General features: G+C 61.8%; 1 protein-coding gene across 3 annotated transcripts in view; it reads right to left on the minus strand.

Moving 5' to 3' along the window:
• Nucleotides 1-244: 244 nt before the first annotated feature.
• Nucleotides 245-25,926, minus strand: part of SLX9 (SLX9 ribosome biogenesis factor) — a 34,866-nt gene continuing 9,184 nt past the window's right edge. For 2 of the 3 annotated variants that reach the window (XM_045501139.1, XM_045501142.1), the window contains exons 3-6: nucleotides 12,230-12,298; nucleotides 5,607-5,757; nucleotides 2,672-2,743; nucleotides 245-1,541 (exon numbers count right to left, since the gene is read on the minus strand). In XM_045501139.1, the coding sequence (XP_045357095.1) occupies nucleotides 1,418-1,541; nucleotides 2,672-2,743; nucleotides 5,607-5,757; nucleotides 12,230-12,298 (416 nt within the window). In that variant the 3' untranslated portion in view covers nucleotides 245-1,417. The remainder of the gene's footprint in view (nucleotides 1,542-2,671; nucleotides 2,744-5,606; nucleotides 5,758-12,229; nucleotides 12,299-25,926) is intronic. The other variant, XM_045501140.1, reaches the window with a different exon arrangement.

Consider the following 25,926-nt stretch of genomic DNA (forward strand, 5'->3'; position numbering starts at 1 on the left):
GCGTACGGACCTCACCTCCTCGCGGGGAGCCCACCCAGCCTCCCTCCGGCCTCTCCCTGACCCACAGCTCGTGCTCTCAGAGCGGCCGAGGGGGAGGGCCTGATAAGGGCACGAGGGGGCGAGCAGGCCCCGCCGTGGTCAGACGGGACTTGCTGCGGGACCAGGAAGGAGACTGTCTCCTCAGACAACACGTAAGAAGAGCCTTGCGGCCACTGTCACCAAATGCAGACAACACAGAAAGGCGTGATGGGGAAACGCCCAGGCATCCGCGCCGTCTCCCGGGCGGCCAGTGCCCCACTCCGTTTTTCCCAGCACTGATTTTATTGCAGAAACGAGTTTGTCACAAATACCACTTTGTAAACAGCTTGTCTCACTTATGGAGAACTGGTTTCTGTGCTGAGAACAAGACCGTACCGTCCCTTAGGGCCTGGAGGTCCTGGCGACATGGCCACACTGACCTCTGGCTGAGGGGACTTGGCTGCCACCTGCAGCCTCTGTGGTCTTATCTGTCCCTTCTGTGTCCCGTCCCTGTGATGTGTCCACACCGTGTGCTCTTGTGCAGAGAAGGGGTCCAGGATCCGATTCCATTCAGCCATCCGTTCCTGGACAGGCTCGGCGGACACTGCTGAGGTGTCTCTGTGTCATGAGCACGGCGGCCACGCCACTAGAGGTCAGGGACAGATCAGCCACAGGGCCCAGAGTGCCTGGCGCCCAGACGCAGAGGCAGCACGCCCAGGCTGTCGCCCGCCTGTGAGGGGCGCTGGTACCCAGTCCCCGTCCTGGGCCCGGAGCTGCCGCCGCGGGGACCCAGGCCTCTGAGCCGCACATCCACGAGCTCAGGGCCTCTGGCCAGAAAAGCAGCCCCCTCCACATCCTCGAATCAAGGGTTTAAGTCTGATTTCCCACAGTCGGGCCTCCATACCCCAGGCTTCTCACAATAAATACCCATCCTGCTCTCGGGTCAGCCGCCGCAGGGCGGGACCAGGCCTGTGCCCCGCGTCCAGGCTGACAGATAGCAGCGGCCCTGCTCCCCTTAACCACAAGAGCAGGTGGAGGGGAGCAACCTGGGCTCAGGGCCACAGCGGGGAGAGGGCCGGGGGAGCGGCACGGAGACAAAACGGGAGAAGCAGACAGGAGATGTTCCATCCGAGCCCCCAGGAACCGGGAGGGTGGCAAGCGCCCCCGAAGCACAGAACAACATGGCCGCGTCTCGGGATCCTGACGCCTGCCGGGCGGCAGGTCGTGCCATCCCGGTCGGCCAGCCCAGAAAAGCCCAAGAGCAGCCTGGAAGGAAGCCCACAGGCCCACTGCCCGAGGTCACGCCACAGCTCATCCTCACGGTGGGCACTGCCGCCGGGTTCAAGGCGATGACGGCAGGGGCGGGTCCTCGGGGCTCACGGCACGCCTCCGGACCGGGTCAGAGCTGGCCGCCGCCGTGCAGCTGCATCTGCTGGGCCAGCCGCTGCCCAATGGCCAGCAGGGGGCTGGCCCTGTAGGACGGACTGGCCAGCAGCTCCTGAAACCGGGCCCTTTCTTCCTCGCTGAAAGAACGGAGATCAGAGCGGGTCAGCGAACCCCCACACACCTCGGAGTGGAGTGCTGGGGACGGGCGTCGGCACCGCCTCCCCTCAGCCACCCCACACTCAGGCACCTCGGGCGGGGCTGGACACTGGAGCGGGCGGGCCAGGCCAGGGGTTACCCCGGGACAGAGCACCTGGGGCCTAAGGGTCACCACGGGGAGGTGGCGGCGCCAGGAGGGACTGTATGTGCCCATGGGTCCGGGACACCGGCCCCTCCTCCAGGGCGTGGGCTCTGGGCCCCCATCCCAGCCTTCGTGGGGAGCTGCAACTCAAAGCAGGAGGAAGCTGACAAACGTGGGGAGGCAGAGCCTGCCCGCGGCCTGCACAGGCGGCCTTACATAAGAGGCGCCCTCCCCCTCCCCGCAGCTCTGCTGAATCCGCAGTCACGGAGGGGCGGGAGCTCCGCACCCGCCAGCCCGAGACCGGCCCTTCTCGCAGAGGGCGCCGTGGCGACAGAGGTGCAATGGGAGACGGGACGGCTTCCTCCGGGGGTGGGGGTCCGGGGCCCCCCGAGTCCAAGTGGTGGCTGCCGCTCTCCCCGCCGCCGGTCTCTGAGCCCAGCCAGCCCCTCTCAGATGCGCCAGGGCCAGCTCGAGTCTGGTGGGCACCCATGGGGGCGTCACCCCTGCACGGAAACTAAGGGGACCCGGTCTGAAATCTCAGGATGGCAGTTCCAAAAGCAGTCTGGGCAGGGGGGGATGTGTCGCAGCAGGGGCCGCCCGGCCTGGGGCAGGTGGGGGCAGGACAGGCAAGGCCAAACCTCAAGGTGCCTTCCTGGCTGTCGTCAGGGAGACCGCCCCCTCTGGACCGACTGCCCAAGCCAGGTGTCCGCTCCCGATGCCCGGGATGGCCGGGGGCTCTGGGCTCCAACGGGGACCCCCTAAGGGCTGGCAGCGCTGGCTCTGATAGCTTCCGCTCCCTTTGCTGCCCACGGAAAGGGCTCCCTAGCCCAGCTGGAAACAGGCTGCTGCACACCAAGCGGTCCGCGGTGCCCGAGTGGACCCAGGCCGGACGCCAGACAGCACGGGGGGCGTGACGGGAGGAGAGGGGTGGGAGCGGCGGAGCCCCATTTGGGAGTGGGCCCTACTCACAGGAGCTGGAGCCTCTGCGCGGCACTCATGCGGCTCAACTCGGCGGGCCGGGGCCTCCTGCTCACCCTCACCCTGTTGGGGACACAGAGAAGCAGGTCAGCGCGGGACCCTGGACCCCTTCTCACCGTGGGACTCCCCACAGGACCCAGAGCAGCCCACCTCCCTGGGGAGCCGGTACCAAGAGACACGTCTACGTGGCGGGCGGCAAGAAGGGCGAGAAAACCAGAGCCCGGAGCCAACACCTAAATTTAGCCTCTAGACCAGAAGGCCTCATTCTTTATTCATGTTTTCTGATAAAATATGAATGAAAGACCTGTCTCCTGAGCCTAAGGGAGCACCTGCACCCGCCTCTCCTCTCACTCACGCTGACTCGAGTGCCCGCTCTCAGGCAGGGCCGCCAAGACGGCCACGTGCATCCCCAAGGGCCCGTCCCAGACTCTGAGTCTACGGCCAGGCTTTCCCGAGTCACCCTCTGCCCCAGGCCACCTCGGCTCTGCTCCTCTCGCTGCTGACCCTGCATTCACCCGGGAGCAGACCCCTCGCAGAACGGGCTGGCATCCCAGGCCTTGGGCCACCCCCCGTCTATAAAATGGTAAAATCCACTGATGCTTCCCACAGCCCTCCAGCTCTGCCAGCAGAGACACGTCTGGGAGTCCCCTCGGTGCCCGTGGGCCAGGTGACCCCCCTAGCAAGGTGGGAGGCCAAGATGGTCACCGAGCCTCAGGGCACGGCTAGGACCCTGGTAAGCAGCTCCCGGGGGGAGGCTCCCGTCCTGCGGACAAAGGCAGACGGTGAATCCCCAAGGCCATCGGGGTAAGCAGAGCCAACACCCCAGCACAAACCCAGCCAACCCCTCAGTCCTGTCCCCTCTGTCCAGACAGGTCCGGGCCTTGGTCTGCTTTGAAATGACCAAGGCAGAGAGCTCGTAGAAGGGCAGACACTCACTCGTGGCCTCCGAGCTTGGTTCTGGCTGCAGACCGAGCAGGGCAGATGGTGGCTGGACTGAGACCACCCCCCACCCCCGGCGGGAATGCTGTGCGGCTCAGAGCACACAGCCTGGCTCGCTGCTCAGGTACCCGCACAGGTGACCCCAGCCTCACCAGCACTGGAGGCAGTGGCTCTGGACATCGGCTGACCCAGCACACACCTTGGGAAAACCACTGTAGCCCTGAAGCCTCAGTTTCCCTGTTAAACAGGCAAATGCTTTCCTGGCAAACTCCGGGTAGCCAGGCCCGCAGTCCCAAGGCGGGTGACCCCCGGCAGGTCCACCCTCACCGCTGTCACTCCCCTGCCACAGGTGAGCCCACAGGGCACGCCCGGCCCCCAGGGGCCTCGGAAACCAAGTGTGTGGAAGAAACACCAAACGACGCTGGTGGGAACACGCAGACTCCTGCGTAAACCCACAGCCCGGCGGGCGAACCCAAGTCCGCCGGGGGGGGTGGGGGGTGGGGGTGGCCAGTGGAGCCGTGCTGCCGCCTCTAGCCAGCTCTCCAGCAGCAGCCACCAGTCGGGGGCCGCTCCAGGGTAGCAGCGGCAGCAGCCTCAAGACGTGGCCAAGGCCACCTGGACCCGACGGAGTCCCACGGATGGGCGGTCTCGCCCCTGTGCCCACTGGCCCGGTGGCTCGGCTGCATGGGGCTCCCCACCCAGTTCGTCAGAATGGAAAAGACAACCTTCACCTGACACTCTCTTGCCCAGAGGACTGATTTCTAGAGAAGCTAACCTTCCCAAGGAGCAGCAGGACTGTCGACCATCCGCGTGCTGGCTCGTGTCAGGAGCCCTCTGTGGCGCCCACGCGGATGGAGGCTGGGACACGGCCAGGGGCAGGCATGCTCCAAAAGCCCCGAGCCCCGGGCTCCCTGCCGCCATCGCCCCGGGAGGCCACATCACGGATGTGGAACAAGCTTGGAGCGGCCCGGGGCCTTGGTCAGGGTGTCCCAGTGGGTGCCTGGGGACCCCTGCGTTCAGGTCTGCGTGTCCAGGGTGCCAAGGCCATCCCCACACCACGTCCTGTCCGACCCGGACTCTGGGACTTGCCCAGAGGGTGGGGACAAGAGCAGTCACGGAGCCATCTGTGCCGTCCACACCCTCTGAAGTCACCCACCGGGGGGACCTAACCCCAGCAGCACGGCCTCCTCCTGGGCTCCGAGGAATCCGGCCACGGAAGGCCAGGAAGAGGCCCGGACACTTCCTGTGATGAATGCTGATGGGCTGGGCCTGCTCTTGGCGAGATGGGGCTGGGGGCTCCCGGCCAGGCACAACCGGGCGGGAGGGAGTACAGGGACCCAAGGCAAAGCTTGCGGCTGCGGGGGTGATGGCCACCCGACTCCTTGCCGGATCGAATGCTCTAGGTGCTTCCATCCCAGGAGGTGGCCTGGGAGCTTCCGGCTCTGCAACCGAGTAGCCCTGAGCACACGGCCTGACGCCCCCCGCCCTCAAGCCTGTGAGCGGGGAGGGGATGGCAGAGGGACCGGCTTCTCTACAGCACGCACAGCAGGGCGGCAGGAAGCGCTACCAGGACGTGTGCGTCTCGGACGGGGTACCAGAGGCAGGGGGCACGGTGCCAGGCTGCGTCTCTGGGGAGCGAAGCAGAGAGCACACGGGGAACAGAGCCCAGCAGCGGTACAGGAGGGACACCCCCTCCCCCCCCCCCCCCCCCCCCCCCCCATGCAGCAGCCCTCCCGGCGAAGCCGCTCTGAGGCCCAAACGGCCAGCAGGCGCCCCTCCTCGACGTGCTGGCCAAGGGAGGCCCCACCACCTGCTGACCTCGCAACTGGGTCCGTGGAAGCAAGTGTTTCTGCATCAACAACCGGGCCAGGCCCCTCTGGGGCCTTTGCCTGCCTACCCCTCCCCTCTGCCATTTCTTCTCCCGCTCTGGCCCCCGGCCCGGCCTCGCAGCCTCAAGTTCCCGAGGCAGCCGCACACAGACGCTCACCCTGCAGAACGCGGCCGCCGGCCACCGGCCTCCAGCTCCAGCAGCTCAGGGAGGGCGTCCTTCAGGGGCTGCAGGTCCCCCACCACCACCGTGGCCCTCCGTCTCCGCTCTGCCTTGCGCTTCTGCTCGGCCAGCTTTATGGCTTCGATCTCTGGGGAAGAGGAGACGGGAGGTCAGTGAGAGAAGCAGAGAATGAAGGACGGGCAGCTTCCTTCCTGCCGGCACCCCGGGAGCCCGGGGGCAGGCCGGCACCCCGTCACAGAGGCACACTTCCTAATGGCAGGATGACGAGACTGAGCTGCAGGCACGGAGGCCTTCTTCTGAAAAGGGACACTAGCACGGCGGCCTGTGCCTTTTGGGGGCAGGAGCAGGGATGTGTGGTCAGAAGTGGGCAAACGGACAAGGATTTAAACAGCGAGTCACCTACGGCAGGGCCACATCTCCTGTGCTCTCCAAGTGCCTCCTGGGACCGGGAGGGAGGAAGTGCGTCCCCACGTAGGGGAGTTGATATTGTGGGGCCCCAGGAAGCCTCTGCACAGAAGTCGTTTCTAGAAACTGCAAGCACCCACCTGCCAGGGACAAGCACTAAGGGAGGCTCCGTCCACAGACACAGGAGGCGGCCCCCTCCGAGCCCACGGCACCAGGGCAGCGCCGCGCACCCCAAAGTCCCTCGGCTGTCCGGGGCCAGCTCTGAAGAGCCCACCCCGCCTGCTCCAAAGTCAGAGACACGCAAGCTGCCCCCAACCAGGGTCCCAGAGAGCCCAGGGGGCCCTGGGGAGTGAGGCTGCTGTCCCTGCCCCGAAGAGCTGGGCTCCGGGGGACAAGGATGGCCGCCCCTCAACGCTCCGGACCGTCAGGATCACAAGGGGACAGGTCGGTACTTCCCATCCTGCCGGGGAGAGGATAAACAATTTACTGAGGTCCCATCAAACCAGGCGCCGCTTCTCCGGGAGGCAAACATCCTAGGACGGCTGCAAAGGCCAGGGCGGGCGTGCTGACAGACCGGCACCGGGACCGAGGGCAGCAAAGCACAGGCCCAAGGCTCCGGGGAAGACAACCCACACACGGCTGCACAGACGTTAGCAAATCCAAGTGGAAGTGCTTCAAATTAGTAACACGTGTTAACTAGCTGGAGCGTGTCTGAGGCGCACAGGGATGATTCGACGCAGGGATGTCTGCCAGGGGGTCTGCAGCGGTCCGCCTCAACAGAAAGGCCACCATCGCTATAAGAAATGCCAAAAGGAAGATGCAAGAATTTACTATTCTGGGGACACCTGGGGGGCTCAGTCAGTTAAGCGTCCAACTTCAGCTCAGGTCATGATCTCGCAGGGTGTGGGTTCAAGCCCCGCGTCAGGCTCTGTGCGGGCAGCTAGGAGCCTGGAGCCCACTTCTGATTCTGTGTCTCCCTCTCTCTCTCTCTGCCCCTCCTCCGCTCACTCTCTCCCTTTTTCTCAAAAATAAACATTAAAAAGTTTTTTTTAATTAAACAAAAAAGAACTCACTATCCACTCACCGTAAAAGTTATAATAGAGCCATGAACGAAGGACATTCTCTAATTTGGTAGAAGATTATCTACCAGAAACCTCATATTCTCTGGCAAAACATCAGAAGCCCCACACCAATCCGTCATGGGCAGTTCAGCACCCTAGGTGGGCGGCAGTGAGAACCCATAGGGCAGAGCTCGGCCAGCCCAATCAAGCCATCACAAAGCTGACAACAGACTCAAACTTCAACAGCATTTTTAACTGAACCTAGGAAACTAATTCCAAATCTTATTTTTAAAAAAAGAAATTTTTTTTAATGTTTATTTATTTTTGAGACAGACAGAGACAGAATGCAAGTGGGTTGGGGCAGAGAGAGAGGGAGACACAGAATCCAAAGCAGGCTCCAGGCCCCGAGCTGTCAGCACAGAGCCCAACGCGGGGCTCGAACTCACCAGCTGTGAGATCATGACCTGAGCCGAAGTCGGACGCCCAACCGACTGAGCCACTCAGGCGCCCCCTAGATTTGTTTTTTTTTTAATTTTAAGAGAGACAGAGAGAGAGCAGGTGTGCACACTCACACAAACAGTTGAGGGGCAGAGAGAGACAGACAGAAAATCCCAAGCAGGCTCAGCGTGGAGCCCAATGCAGGGCTTGACCTCAACCAGGAGATCATGACCTGAGCCAAAATCAGGAGTCGGATGCTCAACCAACTGAGCAACCCAGGCACCCCCAAATCTCTTTTTTATTTATTTATTTTTTTTTAATTTTTTTTTTTAACGTTTATTTATTTTTGAGACAGAGAGAGACAGAGCATGAACAGGGGAGGGTCAGAGAGAGAGGGAGACACAGAATCTGAAACGGGCTCCAGGCTCTGAGCTGTCAGCACAGAGCCCGACGCGGGGCTCGAACTCACGGACCGTGAGATCGTGACCTGAGCCGAAGTCGGACGCTTAACCGACTGAGCCACCCAGGCGCCCCTCAAATCTCGTTTTTAAAAGAACTGAATGGTAAGAGTAGCCAAAACGCTTTTTAAAAGAACAAGCAACAAGACAGTGGGCCTCCTGGACACTGAAGCAAACTGTGAAATGACAGAAATCCCAACAGTGTGGCGTCACCGGGCAGGTGTGAAGGGCAGCCTTCCACCTGCTGTCCCAAAAACTAAACAACAATGAAACACGACAAATAAACAGAAACGTAAAGCCAGAAAACACAGGCGCCAGGCACTGATGTGCACGCGTGCACGCACATACACACGCACGAACACACACACACACACACACCTCAGGTAAATACAATAAGGTGTGCGACTTTAATCTTGCACCACCAGCCGGCGGTTACCCCTGTATGGAACTTGGCAGCGAATGCGGTCTTCGGCTTTGCCCGTGTTACCTAAACAGCTCTGTAACTTTTTCTCGTGGGGCTGAAACATTACCTTATCCTCAGATTTGGGTGCCCTTTCATTCCAGCCCGGGGGCTCAGGGAGTGAGAACAGTGAATTTAAGGGGGTGTCAGTTCCGTGCCAACCGGCTCAGCACGGGCGCTCCAGGCTGGCAGCTCTCGGCAGGGGCGACCTCGCTGCCGTCCCCACGGTCCCCGCCCAGCCGGCTCTCCCCTGCTTCTGCGCTGAGCCCCAGAGCCGCTCCCGTCTCCCAGCCAGAGACGGGGCCGCACAGGGAGGGAGGCAGAGGTGCCCCCCTGGAGTGTCCTCCGAGGCCTGGACCCTGCCATGCCCTCTTCTGGCATCGAAGCCACCCTGCTTCCTTCCAGGAAGGCAGGTCAGGGCCTCCCCTCCCCTCACGGGCTCCGCCATCTTCATACCTAGGCTGGAAATGGCCCCCTTGGTGGACTTCTCTCCAAGTAAACCCTTCTGGGGGTGCTGGGACCTGACAGACCACACACTGGTGCTTGTCCCCCAGGAACAATCTCACGGCCGGCCCACTTATAAGCAAAGAGGGACAGGGAAAGGTCCATTCTACCAACTATGTGGTCTAGAGCAGCAAGTTCTGAGTGTTTTGGGGGTAGGTAGGAGGCTCCTCCTGCCCCTACCGCTCCCCCCTGGCTGGCTCTGGAAGGTTCCCAGAGACTGTCACTCCTTTATCCTAAATGGTTTAATTTAAAACTAGCCTGATGGGGCACCTGGGTGGCTCAGTCGGTTGAGCATCCGACTCTTGGTTTTGGCTCAGATCACTCAGGGTCATGGGATCGAGCTCTGCACTGGGCTCCGCGCCGAGTGGAGCCTGCTCGAGATGCCCTCTCTCTCTGCCCCTCGCATGCACGCTCTCTCTCTAAAATAAAAATTTTTAAATCATTGGGGCGCCTGGGTGGCTCAGTCGGTTAAGTGTCCGACTCGATTTTGGCTCAGGTCACGACCTCACAGTTTGGTGGGTTCGAGTAACGTGGAGCCTGCGTGGGATTCATTCTCTCTCTGCCCCTCCCCCACTCGCACGGTCTGTCTCTCAAATCAATAAACTTGTCAGGAGAACGAACAGGAAAGTCACAGTCTGGAAGAAAACCTGCAACACGTGTACATGACCCAGGGCTGGCCTCCCGGACGGAAGAACAATTCTTGGAGCTCAGGAACAGAAGGCAAAGAGCCTCACGAAACCACACACGACCGGACATGCCGTGCAAGCGGGAGTGGCCGGTGAAAGGCCCGGTGGCGGTAACGAGCGCCAACGCCACTAGGAGCGGCTGACACCCTGCCTGACACTCGGATGCCGCCGCGCCCTGGCGGAGCCGTGGCGCAGGCGGAACGCGCCTCTGCGGCCGGTGGGAGCGTTAAGTGTACAACCACTCTAGGAAACGTATGGCAGCTGCTTATTAAACTAAACATACACCTGCCCTATGACCCCGCGTTCCATTCCCAACTACTCATCCCAGAGAAATGAAAACATATTCCACAAAAAGACCTGTGAAGAATGTTCACAGCCTTTTTCACGGTAGCTAAAAAGAGAAAAAGACCAGGTGTCCATCCGTAGGAAAGTGGGTAGCAAAGAGTACATCCAGATAAAGAAATCCTTCTCGGCGACAGAAGGGCACGGGCCATAGCTGCGCTCAGCAGAGAGGACTCTCAAAAACACCACGTGAAGCAAAGAAATCTAGACACGAGAAGAGTACGTCCTACGAGATTCCACGTACGTGACGTCTAGAGCAGTAAAATCTAGTGAGACTCAAAAGAAATGAGACAGGGGTCACCTGCAGGGTAGTCGAGAACGCGGAGCGAGGGGACTGTGTGGGAAGGCGCACGGGGACTCGCCGGTGGCCTTCTGTGTCTCAAAGGGACTCTGGTTGCACACGTGTGCACATTGGTCACAAATCGCTGCCTGGCACTTCACTGCACCCAATTTCACCTCAGAATAAAAATGGAAACCCATCAACAGACGCTGAACCGTAGAACCATTTGGGAGAAAGTGTGCTGACGTCTGCCACTCAGGAATGTGCACAGAATGCGGGTGGTGGACAGACGGACAGAAACGGACAGACGGGCAGACGTGGGAAAGAAGAAATGTCCACGTAAAACCGAGGTGGTGGTTTCAGGTTTCCCCGTAACATTCCCCCTGCTCTTGCGTGACATTTTTCATGACAGAATACTAGGTCAGACCGAGTGGGGTGACGTGGGCACAACCACAGCCCGCCGTTCCTGAACAAAACTGTAAGACAAACGAGCTAAGTAACTCAAACTCAAAGAAAGAAAGAACAGCGTGTTAAAACAACAGAAACTGAGAATTCAGACCCAGAGAAAGTAGAAGTAACAAGCGAATACAGGAACTGACTCCCGGGACGGAAGAGATCGAAGACAGGTGCAAACAGAGGACAGCGAATAGGGGTTCTGATGACGAGGGGCCCGCAGCCCTTTGCTAGTGAGGGCAGAGATCGGGTTAGAGAAGATGTTTTACGGGAAACTACAGGTGGCCAAGACTGACCCAAGCAGTGAGACAAAGACACCAACCAGCACAGGAAGAAAATTTTAAACATCAGCTCAACGCTGCAGCCCAGACACGTGCAGGGTCCCAGTGGCCACCGTCTGTCAGTTTTCCAAATCTAGTACACAGAGGATATTCTGTACATCTCCGTGCCAGGAACCGTGACAAAGAAAATCAATGAATGAATCACTTCCTTAAGGAACTTCCCCAAAGTGACCAAAAAGTAAAATAATTGTGGGAGAAACAGGCAAATTTCTCTAGAAAATGTAAGTATATTTTCTTTTTTTTTTTTTTTTTATTTTTTTTTTTCAACGTTTTTATTTATTTTTGGGACAGAGAGAGACAGAGCATGAACGGGGGAGGGGCAGAGAGAGAGGGAGACACAGAATCGGAAACAGGCTCCAGGCTCTGAGCCATCAGCCCAGAGCCCGACGCGGGGCTCGAACTCACGGACCGCGAGATCGTGACCTGGCTGAAGTCGGACGCTTAACCGACTGCGCCACCCAGGTGCCCCTATATTTTCTTTAAAACCTTCAAGGAGGGGCGCCTGCGTGGCTCAGTCTGTTAAGCATCCAACTCTTGATTTCGGCTCAAGCCCTGATCCCGGGGTCAAGGGTCCAAGCCCCACTTCAGGGTCCACAGTGACGGCACAGAGCCTGCTCCGCCCTGCTCGGCTTCTCTCTGCCCCTCCCCCGCGCACGTGTGTGTCCACACGCATGCGCTCTCTCTCTCTCAAAAGAAACAAAAGATACTTCCAACGAAAACTAATTTTAACCACGAGAGAATACACAGGGAATCACAAATTATTTTCAAAAGTCAACAGAATCATACTCAAAAGGTGCGATGAGAAACAAATTGCAAAGCGATCCTCACAAGAAAACCTTCAGAAGAGCATCAGTGAGCACTCGGCCTCACGAAAAATAACCCCGTCTTCCAAAAGGCGACTGGTGGGCAGAGGCACCGGGTGCGGCGAGGCGGCCGCTGGAGGCCCTCAGAGAGAAGGACCGCGCGGCCGCGGCCCACAGAGAAGTCCGGAAGGTCACCACTGGCAGGAAGGTGACCTCACGGACACCCTGAGTGGCTCTGAGGTGACACACTCACGACACGCAGGATCGCTTGCGTGCTGACGAGCCGACGCCGCGAGGAGCCCAGAGCGGCACGTGCAGGGAGGACGGGGGCCGTCTGGCGGGGGGGGGGAGGCGAGGGAGATACTTACTCTGCAGCCACCTCTCACGCCTCAGCTTCAGTTTCTCCTTCTTGGGCAAAATGGCCCGGGCGTCCGCACCTGGGGACAGAGCACATGGGGTGAGCGGAGCGCGTGTCGGGAGGGAGCCCTGCAGCAGTGTCCCTCTGAGGCCCGCAGGCGGGCCTCACCAGCGAACCCTCCCGCCCTGACTCCGGGATGGCCTCCAGGACGGGCCACCATGTGGCCGTGAGGCCCAGAGATGCCACACAGCTCACGAGCAGACACGCACTTTCTGGCTAGGCAGAAGCCTGTGCCCCCGAGCCGCACGGGCCCCACTGTTTGGAATTTCTCTGCACAGGCGCTGCTCAAAGCCAAGGGGTCTCAGGGGAGTCCAGTCTAGGCAAGAGGTGGTCCCACATCTTGTCACCAAATCCAGCCACCGTAGTGAGAAAAACCCACTTCTCTTCACACGGCGCCTCCTCTGGGGGCCAGCTGTCCCCTCCCCTGCACTCGCTCCTGCTCCCCCAGCTCCGGGCCTGCCGGCTGTCCCACCGCATGAAGACTTCGCCCAGCCTGGCCTCCCCTCCCTCGTCCCCCAGGAGGGCCTGCACATCCCCTTTCTGTGGGCTAACTGTGTCCCCCAAATTCACGTGTTCAAGTCTTAATCCCCAGGACCTCAGAATGCACCTGTATTTGAAGACACATCTTTAATGAGGCGACTGAGGGAGAAGGTAGGGTGACCCCAGTCCAACGTGCCTGGTGTCCTCCTAGGAGATCAGGACACAGACAAGCACAGGGACGATGACGAGAAGACTCGAGAAAGATGGCTGTCTGTGCGCCCAGGACAGGGGTTCCGGGGGGAGCCAGCCCTCCCAGCATCTCAACCTCCACACCGCGAGGGAGTAGATGCTCGGCGTCTGGGCGGCCTGGGTGCGGTGTCTGCTCCAGCCGTCGGAGCCACCCGCGCGGCCTCCTTCTCGGGAACAACGCAAAGCACCGCGTTGCCACCACCAGCCGTGCGGGAGGCCCGCCTGCCCACGCCCCCCAGGAGCTGCGAAGCCAGCCCTGGAGTTGCCAGGCGCCGAGGCGGTGGCAGGACGGCCCACGAAGGAAGGGGACAGAGCTGTGACGCTCCTTCACTAATTGCCTGAAGAAACCTGCTGCCCTTTAGGGCACATCTCTGGCAGCAACCCTACGAACTGGCCCCGTTTCACAGGACAGAAAACCCAGGCTCAGAGGAACGCTCACAGAACTATGAGTGTGACCGGAAGGGAGCGTGACAGCTGAGCCCATCGGGCCAGCACCCTGGGGCCCACAGTCCTGGAGGGTCCCGGAGACACAAGACTGGAATAAACCCTGAGCCACATGGGCACAGGTGAAGCTTCGCAGAGAGCTCAGAAATCACACACGGCCCTGGCCGCAGGACACGAGGCTTCCCGGGTCCATCTTGCTGACCCCAGGGAGGCCCTCTCCTCCTCGGCAGGTGGACGGGATGGGGGCAAGACAGAGGAGCCCCTGCCCCCAAAGCTACATGCGGGGGCGGGGGGGGGGGGCGGGGGCGGGTGGTGGCAGAGCTGACGCCACTGGGGCCTGTGCCACGCTGACCAGACGTGGACTCCCAGCTAGACGAAGATGGCCAGCCCGTGTCGGCAGAAGCCACGTGTAGCCCCGAGGATGTGCCTGCTGGCGCGTCAGGCGGGGCTAGGACTCCCCTTCTCCAGGCCCTTCCTTCTCTAAGGGCAGGAAATGGGCGGGGCCGGGACTTAACCTGGGCTGCAGGACACCCCCCAGAGGAGGGACCTCTCACTGGGTACAGAGCCCCTGAGCCTCCGCATCCTCGACTGAATGGTGGGGCGGAGAGCAGGTAACTCTCGGCACGATCCGTAGATTTATGACACAAAGCCTGAGAGATCGTTGTCGCCCTTTTGAAACTCTTCCGACCAGGGAGGGGAGGGCTGCCTGACCTGGGGGCAGCAGCAAAGAGCCACTGCCAGGCTCTGGGAGCAGAGAGGACGCGGTCTGCTGGCTCTCTGCCCCACGGCGGGGCTGTGGCGTGTGGGAACGTGGGCTGGAGGGCGCCGGGCCAGGCAACGCCCCACGCTGCAGCCAAGGTCTCTGCCTCGGGCCTGCTCTAAACACAGAGCGGCCTCCAGGCTGGCTCCACTGCCTTGGCCTCAACAGGCCTCCCCAGGGACAACGCGGCAGAGCCCGGGGCCTATTCCACATGGGGCCGGTGCTGTGGGACACGCACATCTCCCAATTTATCTCCACTCCACGCAGATTTTCCTGCTATGACAGCAGATCCCTGATGCCACTGCCACAACAATCCAGAAACAAGCTCCGTCTGGAGGAAGGAGGTGCACCTGTCAGACAGACTTGTCACCTCAGGAACGTGCACAAACCCTGTGGCCCGAGACTCCCGGGAGAATTTAATCCCTTCTCCAAGACTAAGACCCTGCACGCTGTGGCCTTGTGTCGAAACTCCCGGACGTGCTGGAGCTGACCTACTTTTCTCTTCACCGCCCTGACCCCTTACTCCCCTGGGGAGCAGAGGCCCTGTGACTTGTCAGTCACCCTCAGCAGCTCAGAATGGGGTGGGTGTGAGAGGGTGAACAGAGGGGCTGCACGGTGTGGACGCCCAGGACCAACACTGCTCCAACCAGCAGCCCCCACCCGTGTTGCGCCTGGCACCGTACCCACCATGGGGTCCGGCCGCCAGGCGCGAGCCTGATGCGAGGCAGGGAGGGCATCTGTGCAGCCTCGTGCAGGCGTCAGGGGCCTCTGAGAGTGGGGGGTAAGAGGTCCACACGTCCCACTGCCATGTCAAGCCACAAACGGGGTAATGACGGTGCCCACTGTGGGGTCAGGGGGCATCTGTTTGGGGCAGGAGCCTGGGCAGCGGAGGCCAACTGACCCACACATCCAACAGGCGAAGGCAAGAGGGCGGCCTCCCAGGGAAGCATCTGACGGTGGGACATGTAGGCAGCTCGCCCTCAAAGGCTCAGGGAGACACCTTCCCCACACTCCTACAACTTGCTATAATTTGAAATAACTTCGAAATAAAAACAAGTCTACGACCAGGGAGGACTGACTGACTCGTGGCCACACTGCATCGGGGCCCCCACCCTGCTCTGCCCCGGGAGCCTCCGCCCGGCAGCCCGTCCTCACGCACCGGGGAAACGGGAACCAGACACACGGGCCCTGTGAGATGGTCGAGCGCGTGGGCAGTGAGGTCCCACAGAAGCCACCCGGAAGCACTGGCAGAGGGCCCCACGCGCCCAGAAGGGACACAGATGCTGCCACACTGGGCACGGGCGGCAGGCACCGGGACAGGCGCCACAAGCCCTGCTCACCTCAGTGTCCCTGCCGGGCCCCCCCACCCAGGGCATCCAGAGGGTTCCAGAAGCCCAAACCCCCAAGGACCGGGCAAAGTCCGCGTTCTGCACTGAGGCTACAGCCTGGAAAGAGACCGATAAGAGGGCGGGCGCAGGGGCCGGTGGGCCAGGCGGACGGGCCCTGAGGAGAAGCCGCGAAAGCACAGGCTTCACAGAGAAGGTGGGATCTGGGGCGTCAGGGCTGCCTGCGCAGCCATAGCCCGAGACCGGGCGAGGCAAGACGGCTGCCCAGGTGCACCTCGGGGTCCCTGGACGGGGTCGGAGCCGGAGCGGAGGCCACCTTGGAGGGTGTCTCTCGGGACTGTAGGAAGAGAGACAGGTCCTGGCAGGGGCGAGGGACCTAGCTCCGTGCCAGCCTTGTTAACGGAGATTCTCAAACACGCGCAGGGGAGGGACACTGCGGAGAACCACGAGCGCTCCAGCTGCCCCGACTCCCACCCACCTCGGTCACTTACGGCAAACCCCAGACACACCCTCTCCGGCAGCGGCTCTGACCCCTGCGCCCAGGTCCCTGCAGTTGGTGTCTGCCCATCAGAGTGTCCCCGGGGCCTGAGCCAACAGCTGTGAAAGGGGACGCCCCTGAACGCTGGCACCACGGTCCGTGGGGGACACACCCCAGAAGAACGGGCTGAGATGGGTCAGAGGATGCCCAGGGGGACACAGAGGTGGCCTGTCCGGTCCACTAACCCCTGAAGCCCTCACCTCTCTCCAGTCCTAGCACCAAGCCCCTGCCACGGCCCCACACTGGGATCCCCTGGGCTCAACGCTGGACAGGCCGCCCTCACCCTCTGGGTAAGGACACCTCTTCCAGGCGGACGGGAATCCCAGTCAGGCCAACGGTGGCCCCACGGCATTGCCGAACTGGGTTCTCCTTAAGAACACACTGACAAGGCCTCTGCCACAGGGGCCAGCGACCCGGGGCACCAGTTCACACCCCCTAGGAACTCCGGCTCCAGATAGAGCCCAAGAGAGCCCCCCGAGGTCTGCTCTGCTCTGGCTCACGGTTACCCCCACCTCACCTCTGTCAGCCTCACTCCTGTGCCGGCAGAGGTTAGAGGGTGAGGCCCTACGGCTGTGCTGTTTCACTGAGGGAGACGCTGAGGTCCAGGGGCAGGGCCTGCCCTGAACCACGTGAAGAGAGGCCAACGAGCACGTGCCGTACCAAGGCCAACAGGCCCGAGTGCGGCGTGGGCGTGGGTGGCCCCGGTTCTGATTCTCGTGACGGAGTAAGCAGACCAAACCTCCAGTCGCCTTCTCCGTGCAGAAGCTCCGTGTGACCCACGACGGCAGAAACACCAGCCTCAGGAAAACGGGGTTGGGTGCGATCACGCCGGCCTCTCTGGTGTCCAGTAGGGGGGTTAAAAGTACCGCATGCAGGGGCGCCTGGGTGGCGCAGTCGGTTGAGCGTCCGACCTCAGCTCAGGTCATGATCTCGCAGTCCGTGAGTTCGAGCCCCGCGTCGGGCTCTGGGCTGATGGCTCAGAGCCCGGAGCCTGTTTCCGATTCTGTGTCTCCCTCTCTCTGACCCTCCCCCGTTCATGCTCTGTCTCTCTCTGTCCCAAAAATAAATAAACGTTGAAAAAAAAAAATTTTTTTTTAAAAAAGTACCGCATGCAACCTGGGCCCCAGTCCCTTCCAGAGTCACGATCCTGGGTGTGCCCTGACCTCCAGAACCACCCCCGCCAGAGTCAATGCTACAGCTGCCTCTCCGAGGGGGAGGGGTGTCCAGCAGCATTTCTGACGCGTGACAAAGGCACAGCAACTGCACACTCTGGGGCGCATCGCCCCAGCCCGAGTGCCCACCCGAGCTCACTCCGGCAGGCGCTGGGAACACCAAGGCTTGGGAGGCCTGGCTGGCCCAGGGTGTCCTCGGGACCCAGTGAGCAGTTCACACCCATCCCAAGGCTCAGAGCAATTCTCCGGAACCTAAAAACAATACTTACAACAACCAACCCACCGACCATGCTGAGCACAGGAGGCCTCCTGGCCAGGGGGGTCGCCTCCCCAGCCTCAAGGCAGCAACCTCAGGTACAGACACCATGACTGCGGGCGTCCCGGAGAGAAAGCGCGGGCACAAACACAGGGACGGGCTGCTCTGACGGGAAAGGCTGACGGTAAGACGCACCCTCCTCTGGCGAGACACGGCTCTTCGGGGGAGCGACACAGCAGTCTTCTCGTCTGTAAGAGGGGAACCACCTCTGCGGCACACCGGCCTCGTGGGGGCCAAGTACAAAGTCAACAGAGCTCAGCGAGGAACCCGTGTGGCCGGCCCAGCCACGCCCACACGCCTGCACCCCAGTGGCCGGCCTCCGACACAGCCTGCTGCCCGTGCGGGACGTGCGGAAGACGGGCCCTGGGCTCCTGGTGTTGAGTCCGGGGAGGACACGGTTGATGCGTTATCACAGGGCTTCTGCTCTCATGGAATTGGGAGGAGAGTCCATACATAATTAGTTTTCCTGTAAATGACATCAAGAAGCTATTCTCACGGCACCAATGAACGTGCGCAAACGCTCGGGCACAGGCAGCTGCAGGTGTCAGAACCGCTTCCGAGGCAGGTCGGTGAGACTAACCCCGTGGACAAGGCCATCTCGGGACACCGACACTCCCACCACACCTAAGACACAGATTTGGGGGGAATAAGTGGGAATCGGTACCGTCCCTCTGTACATCAAAATAAGGTCCCAACTGATTGAATATATAAATAAAAAACAAAACCATAAAAGTACTGCAAAAAACACAAATGAGTACAAAACACAAAGAAAACACCGATCTGACTACATACAAATTAAAAACTTCTGCAACAAGTTATGCGAACAAACTCAAAAAGCAGGACTGACAGGGGACACCTGTACGTAACAAAACAGGCCTCTTCCCTCCTATGTGAATAGCTCTCCTGAATCAATAAAAAAGACAAACAGCCTAAAGAATAAGGTGCAGGAAGAGGCTGCTTATACGGAAACGTGGCTAATGGAACTTGTAAGGAAGGCACGGTTTACAAACCTGCCCCCACTGCCCCCCCTTCACGTGAGCAGAGACTTAGGCCAGCACCCTCTGGCTCCAACCGGAGGCAGAGGCCCGCTCAGGTGCCAGGCAGGAGCCCCCACGGGGCAGCGTCTTGAGAAAGCTATGAGGCGACGTCTATTGACGTTCATTGTTTGATAGGCTCCTTGTGTCCGATCCCCAGTCACCCCAGTCAGAGGCAGCACCAACACCCGGGGCCACACGCAGGGCCTTGGGACGCAGACCCGGGAGCAAAGGGGCCATCTAGCTCCCAAAACTGTTCACTGGTTTTTTAAATGTCTGTGCATCTGACTCAGCAATTCCACTGCTACATTTTTGTCTACAAAGACATTCACCGGCATCCACAAAGATGGGGGACCCGACATCCCCTCATATGCCAACCCCAACAGCCTTGCAGAGGAACGAGGTCGCCCCGTGCTGATGGGCAACCATGCCCGGCACTCAGGGAAGTGAGGGGCCAGGGCCGGCCATGCGCGCACACGGGGTGGGAACGAAGCCTGCGGTGGGGACGGCTGCGGGGAGTCCCCGCACTGAGTCTCCACACTAGCGTGTGCCACGCTCCCAACCCACTAGGGAGGGCAGTGGCATGACACCTACTCTAGGAAGGGAGCCACTGGTGGGCGAGCGCCGTGGGCTCTCCCAGAGGGAGGGGACTGGCCCAGCACCAGGCGGCCAGAGATGCAGCCACGCAGGGAAGGCCCGTGCTCCGCACCACGGCAAGGCTGGGGCAGGTGGTCACCTATGGATGGTGCAGCTAGATTTCCTCCCCTTCCTTTCTCTCTCTTCTTCATGACTTACACTGCACCCCCATAAGGAAACAGACTTTAAAAAAAAAAAAAAAAAAAAAAAAAACAGTGAAGATACCAAAAAAATTGGGGACAAATTGCTCTAATCAGAGACAACGTGTGGGGAGAAGAGTGGCAACATTATTAACCAAAGAGGCTGCGTCAACATATTTACAAAAACACAGCCACCAAGTTTTACTGCTAAAGCACCCTTTTTGTTAATGAAAAACCTCTCCAGTGATGAACTCCCAGAGGCCACAAACCGTTGTGTGCGTCAAAAGGGCAGATTCAACACCCTTAGGACCAACTTCTAACATAAAGACGCAGGATAACCTGGCTGTCCCTGCTTTCAGAACTGAAGACCCACGGGCAGCCGGTGGTTTCAGTTCTGCAGCCGCAAAGGGGGCCCCGCCAGCCCGCCGGGCGGGACCGGGACCCAGGGGCAGAGGGGCTGGGGCTGTCTTGCCGTGCTCTCCTCGGGGCAGACTGTCCCACCCCCGGCATGACCAGAGTACCTCCTGGCTGCTCTCCCGCAACCCCTCACCTCTGCCAAGCTGGCCCATGTCCATCACCAACTCCAGGCCACTGGCAGGAGGAACCAGGTGGGGGAAACCCTCCAGATAACAAGGCGCCAGAGGGACAGTGAACAGGACGGCTGTATTCCAAGTATGGAGGCAAACAGCTCACAGCCACAGGCCCCTTTCTCTCAGGGAAGGAGGCCTACAGACAGCACCCCTACAGTCCAACCTGGGCCAGGCGGTGCCTCGCCCTGGGACACTCAGGCCAAGGTCAGTCACCCTCGAGCAGGAGCTGAAGAAAGGGGACATCGGGCGAACTGCCCTGAGGGCCACCCAAGCAGCGTGCACACAACATGCTCTGGGCTCCCCTCCACGGTGTACCAGGCACCGGCATGATCCTGAAGTGGGGCAAGGACAGGCCCTGCTGGGGGCTCCCCGCCAGAGACCGCACGCGCCCTCCCTGACCACGGCCACCACCGAGCCCGCACAGCAGACAGGGGAAAGTCACGGGCAGACAGACAAGCGCAGGCCACGCTCAGGTTCAGCCGTCCCACGTTTATGTGACAGGGCCTCCCTCTGAGCAGTAGGGACGTGAGGACCCATCAACTGGGAAGAGACCAGGAGGCCCCACCTCAAAGATTTTGCCAAGCACCCTGCGGTGGGCCATGGAAAACAGCAGACGGTGCAGGTGCCCAAAGGGAGGCGGCCGCCGGGCCCGCGGGCACTGAGCCCCGATAGCGCAGGACCATGTGAAGGAACGGCCTCCTCGCAGCCACCAAGGACATGAGTGACAGCACACGGCCACGGCGGGGGCTGCTGCCGGGCTCCACGTGCAGCAGAAAGGCGCCGAGAACCTTAAATAGCTCCCTGCCACGGCGCTAGGGGGCCGGGGTTAGAAGCAGCAGCCACGTGCTCAGCAGCATCTCCCAACCCGTCCTCTCCAGCCCCTGACACAGCTGTACCCCAGGGGGAGCGGCACCCTTCGTGACCCAATGACCCCCACACGGCCATACAACCCCACGCACCCAATCAGGTCCAAAGACCACCGCTGGTGGACAGCACTGTCAAGACAGCGGCCCTCCTCGGAAGGAAGGTTCTGGAGTGGCGGGAGAGGAGCGAAGGCTCTCAGGAGCACCCAAGGACCTGCCTGCAACTGGGCCCAACTCTGCTGACGAAGAGCCCCAGGACACAATTCCAGAAATCCCCACGCCACGGCAGAGCCCTGAGACAGCTCTGAGGGACACCATCCCTCCACACAGGCTGGCCGCCTCTCTGCATGGCCAGGAAGGCCTCCCGCTTATGTGCGGACAACCGGACAAAGGCATCCCGCCAACCTCACAGGGGGCACCCAGGACCATCGCCAGATGGACATTCCCCCAGGAAGCCTGCCCCGCGAGGTGGAGACCCTGTCCGGACAAAGAGCAGCGAGGCAAGCTCGGCCGAGGGGCCCGCTGGCCCCTGCCTGAAATGGGCCAGGCAACATCCGCTCTAACCAAGTCAGTCTGTGTGCATGGGGAGGTCACTCAGGGAGGTCACAAATGCAACACCCCACACGGGGACAGAGGGACAGCGGTCCCTGGCGGCAGATGTAGACTTGAGTCTTTCCTGTAATACGCGGTACTTTTCCGATCACGAAGCGCTACCTTTCACAAAAGCAGTTTCAGGGGGAAGCCAGCCCCTACCTTCCAACCCTCGGCCAGGGCTCGGTGCGGACGCTCGGTGTGGACTCGGGGCGTCCGTTCACGCATCGGCCCGGCTTCCGTGGAGCCAACGGCTCGAAGAACAGGACGGAGCGCCATCCACAGCCCGGCCCCTCCTGCTCCCCTCAGACCCCAGAGCAGGCCCAGATCTGCTTTCTCCCCCCACCTCTCATTGCCCCCGCCTCCGGTGCGTGGAGAGGTCCGCTGCAGCAAGATGCTGGCCCCCGAACGGCTGCACCCCACCACCCGCCCACATGTCTAAGAAGTCCTAAGAAGGTTCAATCCAACAAGCTACTTCGGTCAGATGAACACTCAGCCCGCCATGCTGCCAAAGGGCGCCACTACCACAGGCTCCAGGAGAGAGGAGGCGGGGTCACCATGAGCCTCCTTGTCACCTGCGGGGGCCACGCTCTGCCATCGGAGCTCTGCAAGGATGAACTCACAGGGTCCCCCAGCAGCCCCTCTTGCAGATGAGGGAGCCAGTCACAGACGGCCTCCGGCCACCAGCGAGAAAGCGGCAGGCAGGATGTGACCCGGCAGACTGGCTCCTGACCACCTGCCAAGACAGCAGAGGGAGTTTCTGAAGCACGTGCTGCCCGGGACAAACGCTCCGGCGCTACAGACGGCTCACTAGACGGAGAAAACCGCCAACACCGGCCGGAGGCCGTGCGGAAACGCTCCTGGGCAGGGCCGGCCGTGGGCCACAGCAGGCCAACCCCGCAGCACGCCCACCGCACGCCCACCCACGAGAACGCCAGGCTAAGAGGACAGCAATCCACAGCTCCCCGGCTGGAAGAGCTCAGCCCCCCCCCCCCCCCCCCGATCCCCCAGGACGACAAAGAGCATCCGACACGGGCGGGTCCTCACGCCAGCACTGCTCCTTCCACAGGAAGCAGCTCGGTGCCGGTCGGGGTGGGACGAGTACAGAGCTATCGAGGGTCCCAGGCAAGTGCAGGCCCCGCCCCTCACCAGTACCCTGTGCAAGCGCCCCCGGGGCTTGCGGCTGACCCAGACTAGACCTGGGCCCTCAGCCAGCAGGCACACCAAGGCCCTGCAGCGTGGCTCCTCGTGGCCTGGCTGTGGAGTGGGGTGTGGCCCCTCGGTCCTGGTCCTCTTTCCCTCGGACAGGAGGGACCTCGGACCTCAGTCCTGCACGGTGGCTGCCCAGTTCACTGCAACGGTCCCCCTTTGTTGTGCTGGGGGTGGACACAGCTGCGCGCTGACTTACCTGAGTCTACCCCGAGCCAAGCCAGAGACCGCTCGTGGGAGGGTGGAGGGGCTCCTTGCTCAGAGGGGCTGTGACCATCCTCGGGGCCCTGGACCCGGTGAGAGTTGTGACCGGCGGGGCCTATACCCTGCCGCGGCTCACGCTGACCCTTGGAGCCCAGGCATGCCGGGGGTGTCCCACGTGGGCTGGGCAGCCCTGCTGGCATTTGGATCACCAGTGCTGGGCAACATCGGGAGGAAGGGCTCGGGCTGAGGCTCTGAGAGAGGGACCCCAAGAGACGGCCTGGAGCTGGGCAGGGAGAACCCTGGCAGGAGGGACGCTCCAGCCTCCCAGGGTCTGGCCGGGGCCTGCCCGGGACCTGCCCGCTGCTCACTGAGCCCGTGCCTGGCGGGCTTCAGCGTTCAGCAGACGCTCACCACACTACACGTACCCTGCTCTGGCCCAGCAGAGACACCTCCAAGCACGAGGCCCCCCACCTGCACGGATCTCAGCCCCCACGGTGCTCAGGGCGGGTGGGACGGGCACGGAGGCTCTCGCTGCTCGGCCTGACATAGCCGTGTTCCCCAAGCACAGGAGCTGGATGGGCGGAGGACGAGCTGCGGCCACTCTGGGGTGCTGCTGTGCCCCCCACTCCTCGGCACCTCATCCCTCTCAGCACACACTGCGCACACAAGTCCTCACACGGCCAGGCCACGCCGCCCACGGGCATCGGCCAGGTCCTCCCGTGGCTGGCCTCCCACAAAGAGCCCGTCCAGAGACGGGAAAAAGGTACCAGAAATGAAGCAGCTTTGGCTTGTCCCAAAGTGGGGAGGAAGGACAAAGTACACCCACGCTCCTCCCAAATCCCTGACGACAGAGGGAGCAGGAAGCAGGCCCCGTGCCCCAAGGCCTCGCACCCAGGCCCTCTCAAGACCATCCGGGGAGGGCCCTTCCAGGCCACCTCCTTGACCTCGCCCTTCCCTGCTTCCTGTTGTTAAAAAGAACAGGCTGGAGGCAGACAAAGGCGAGAACAGCCGACAGGGGGCCCCTTCCTGCCCCACCACGTGAGACTGCGGGCCAGCCACCCTCCAGCAGCCAGCAGGCCCAGAGCAGAAGACCGTGCCTCCCAGTCGTCCGCCTGCTCCGTGCACAGACCTTCGGGCCCTGCAGGTCAGGACGCCCCTGAAGGCAGTGGGCGCGCTCCCTGGGGTGGGTGGAGGTGCTCCCGCCCAGGGCCTACACCCCCAACAAGGAACCAAAGAAACGCCTAGGTGACAGCAAAGGGGCTCACAGCCAGCAGCCTGCAGCCACCTCCAACGGGCGGACAGCATGCACCGCCTACTGAAGAGCTCCGGGGTGCCTCCACTGTGGGCTTCAAGACGGCACGAAGGCCACGGGGGAACCAGACACCCCCTCAGCCAAAGCAGCCCCCAGGCGGCCACCAGCAAGGCCCCCACGTTCCTGGCCTGGGCCCAGGCCCAGAGAGCAAGAACCCCCTCTCCTTGCACGTTTCACATTCGACGTGGCGCGGGGAGAAGCGATGAAACTTTCTGGGTGGGTTTTGTCACACCCTCCCTCACACTGGAGAAGGAGGGAAAAGTCTTCGGAGGGGGAGCTTTACAAACTCTCTGAACACGGCGCCTGGAAAGCCCTGGGAATCCGTGCTGGGAGCTCCTCGCCCCGCGGCAAGAGCGGCCTCTCGGAATCCGGGCTTGGCCTGAAAAGAGACGCAGCTCTGCCGCCCTCTGGTGAACAGGCTTCACGCCTGCACCTGCTCCCAACTGAAAGCCAAGGTCACAGCACTGCAGCCACGAGCCAGAAGATTAAGAGGACGGGCACACGTGCTCCGTGTGCGCTTCCCCTGCTCCGGGGGTCCCCGCAGCAACGTCCCTCCACCGCAGCCCGGGGCCGGCCTGGTCCCAGCGCCGCCTCCCTACCCTCTCCCGCCACAGCCTCGTCAGCCCCCAGAGTGCCTCCTGGCAGCCTGCGCGCCGGCCCAGCGTGTCCACCGTGCTCGGCAGTGATGCTGACATTCTCCCCTCCCACAGCCCTGGCCAGGCCCATCCTCCTCCAGGCCTGCCCCAGCCTGCCTGCCTCGCTGGGCTTGAGTCCCGGGGCCGAGTACTGGCCCGACACCCTGGGTGCTTGTGTGAGAACACACTGCACTTGTCTCCTGCGACTTTGCAGCACAGAGAACGACACAGCTAGAAACAGGAAGGGCACAGGGTGTCCCGTGCCAGGGAAGGACGCGGGAGCTGGACGCTCACCCCAGACCTGCCCTGGGCCCTCAAAGATGGATGCAGAGGAGCTTCGAAGCCACTTCACACCCAGACCCACGAGCCCACAGACCCCGACCCCCAGGGCAGAGCCGAGTTCCACCGGGGATGGGGGATGGGGGGGGCTGTCTGCAGCAGGAACCGGGGGTGGCCTCTGGCTCTATACCACATCCTCCTGCCCCCACGGGGCGCCACAGGGGCCCACAGGCCACCACACAGAGTCCAGGGGGTCCCCCACAGGGAGCCCAGCACCCTTGCCTGGAATGGAAGGTGGGCCCAAGGAGGGACAGACTCGGCTCCCCGGCCAGCAGGGCTCCCAAAGGCTCTACGTACAAACAGGAAAGACGCCACCAGCAAAGCACCCACGGGGCCAAACAGGCCCCTTGTGTGTGAGCACAAGTCCGCACAAGGGGAGGAGGAGCACAGGTGTGCATGTGGGGCAAGGGGGGCCACAGGCAGGCACGTGGTGGGGACGTACAACAGGCATCTGTCTGCGTCAGGGGACGGACCTACAAGCAGGCCAGGGCTCCTCCCCGAGCAGGCTCGGCCGCCTCCGGACCACACACCCCTGCACGGGGTGGCCTCATGGCCAGAGGCAGACGGCAGTTCTATTTGTGACTCAGCTCAGGGTGAGGACTCGTGGGAGAGACGCATCTGCGCTAATCCAGGCCGACAGACACCCTCGGCCTCACGACCCAGCAGGTGACTGAGCCGCAGCTGAGTCCTCAGATGCCACCTTCCACAGGACCTGCACCTGCCCCGGCCAGCAGCCCCAGCTCGCACCCGGGGAGCCACATGGCCCATCGTCTCCCCGTGGGACCCAGG

The sequence above is a fragment of the Leopardus geoffroyi genome, chromosome C2, assembly GCF_018350155.1.
Source record: "Leopardus geoffroyi isolate Oge1 chromosome C2, O.geoffroyi_Oge1_pat1.0, whole genome shotgun sequence".
Lineage (NCBI taxonomy): Eukaryota > Metazoa > Chordata > Mammalia > Carnivora > Felidae > Leopardus > Leopardus geoffroyi.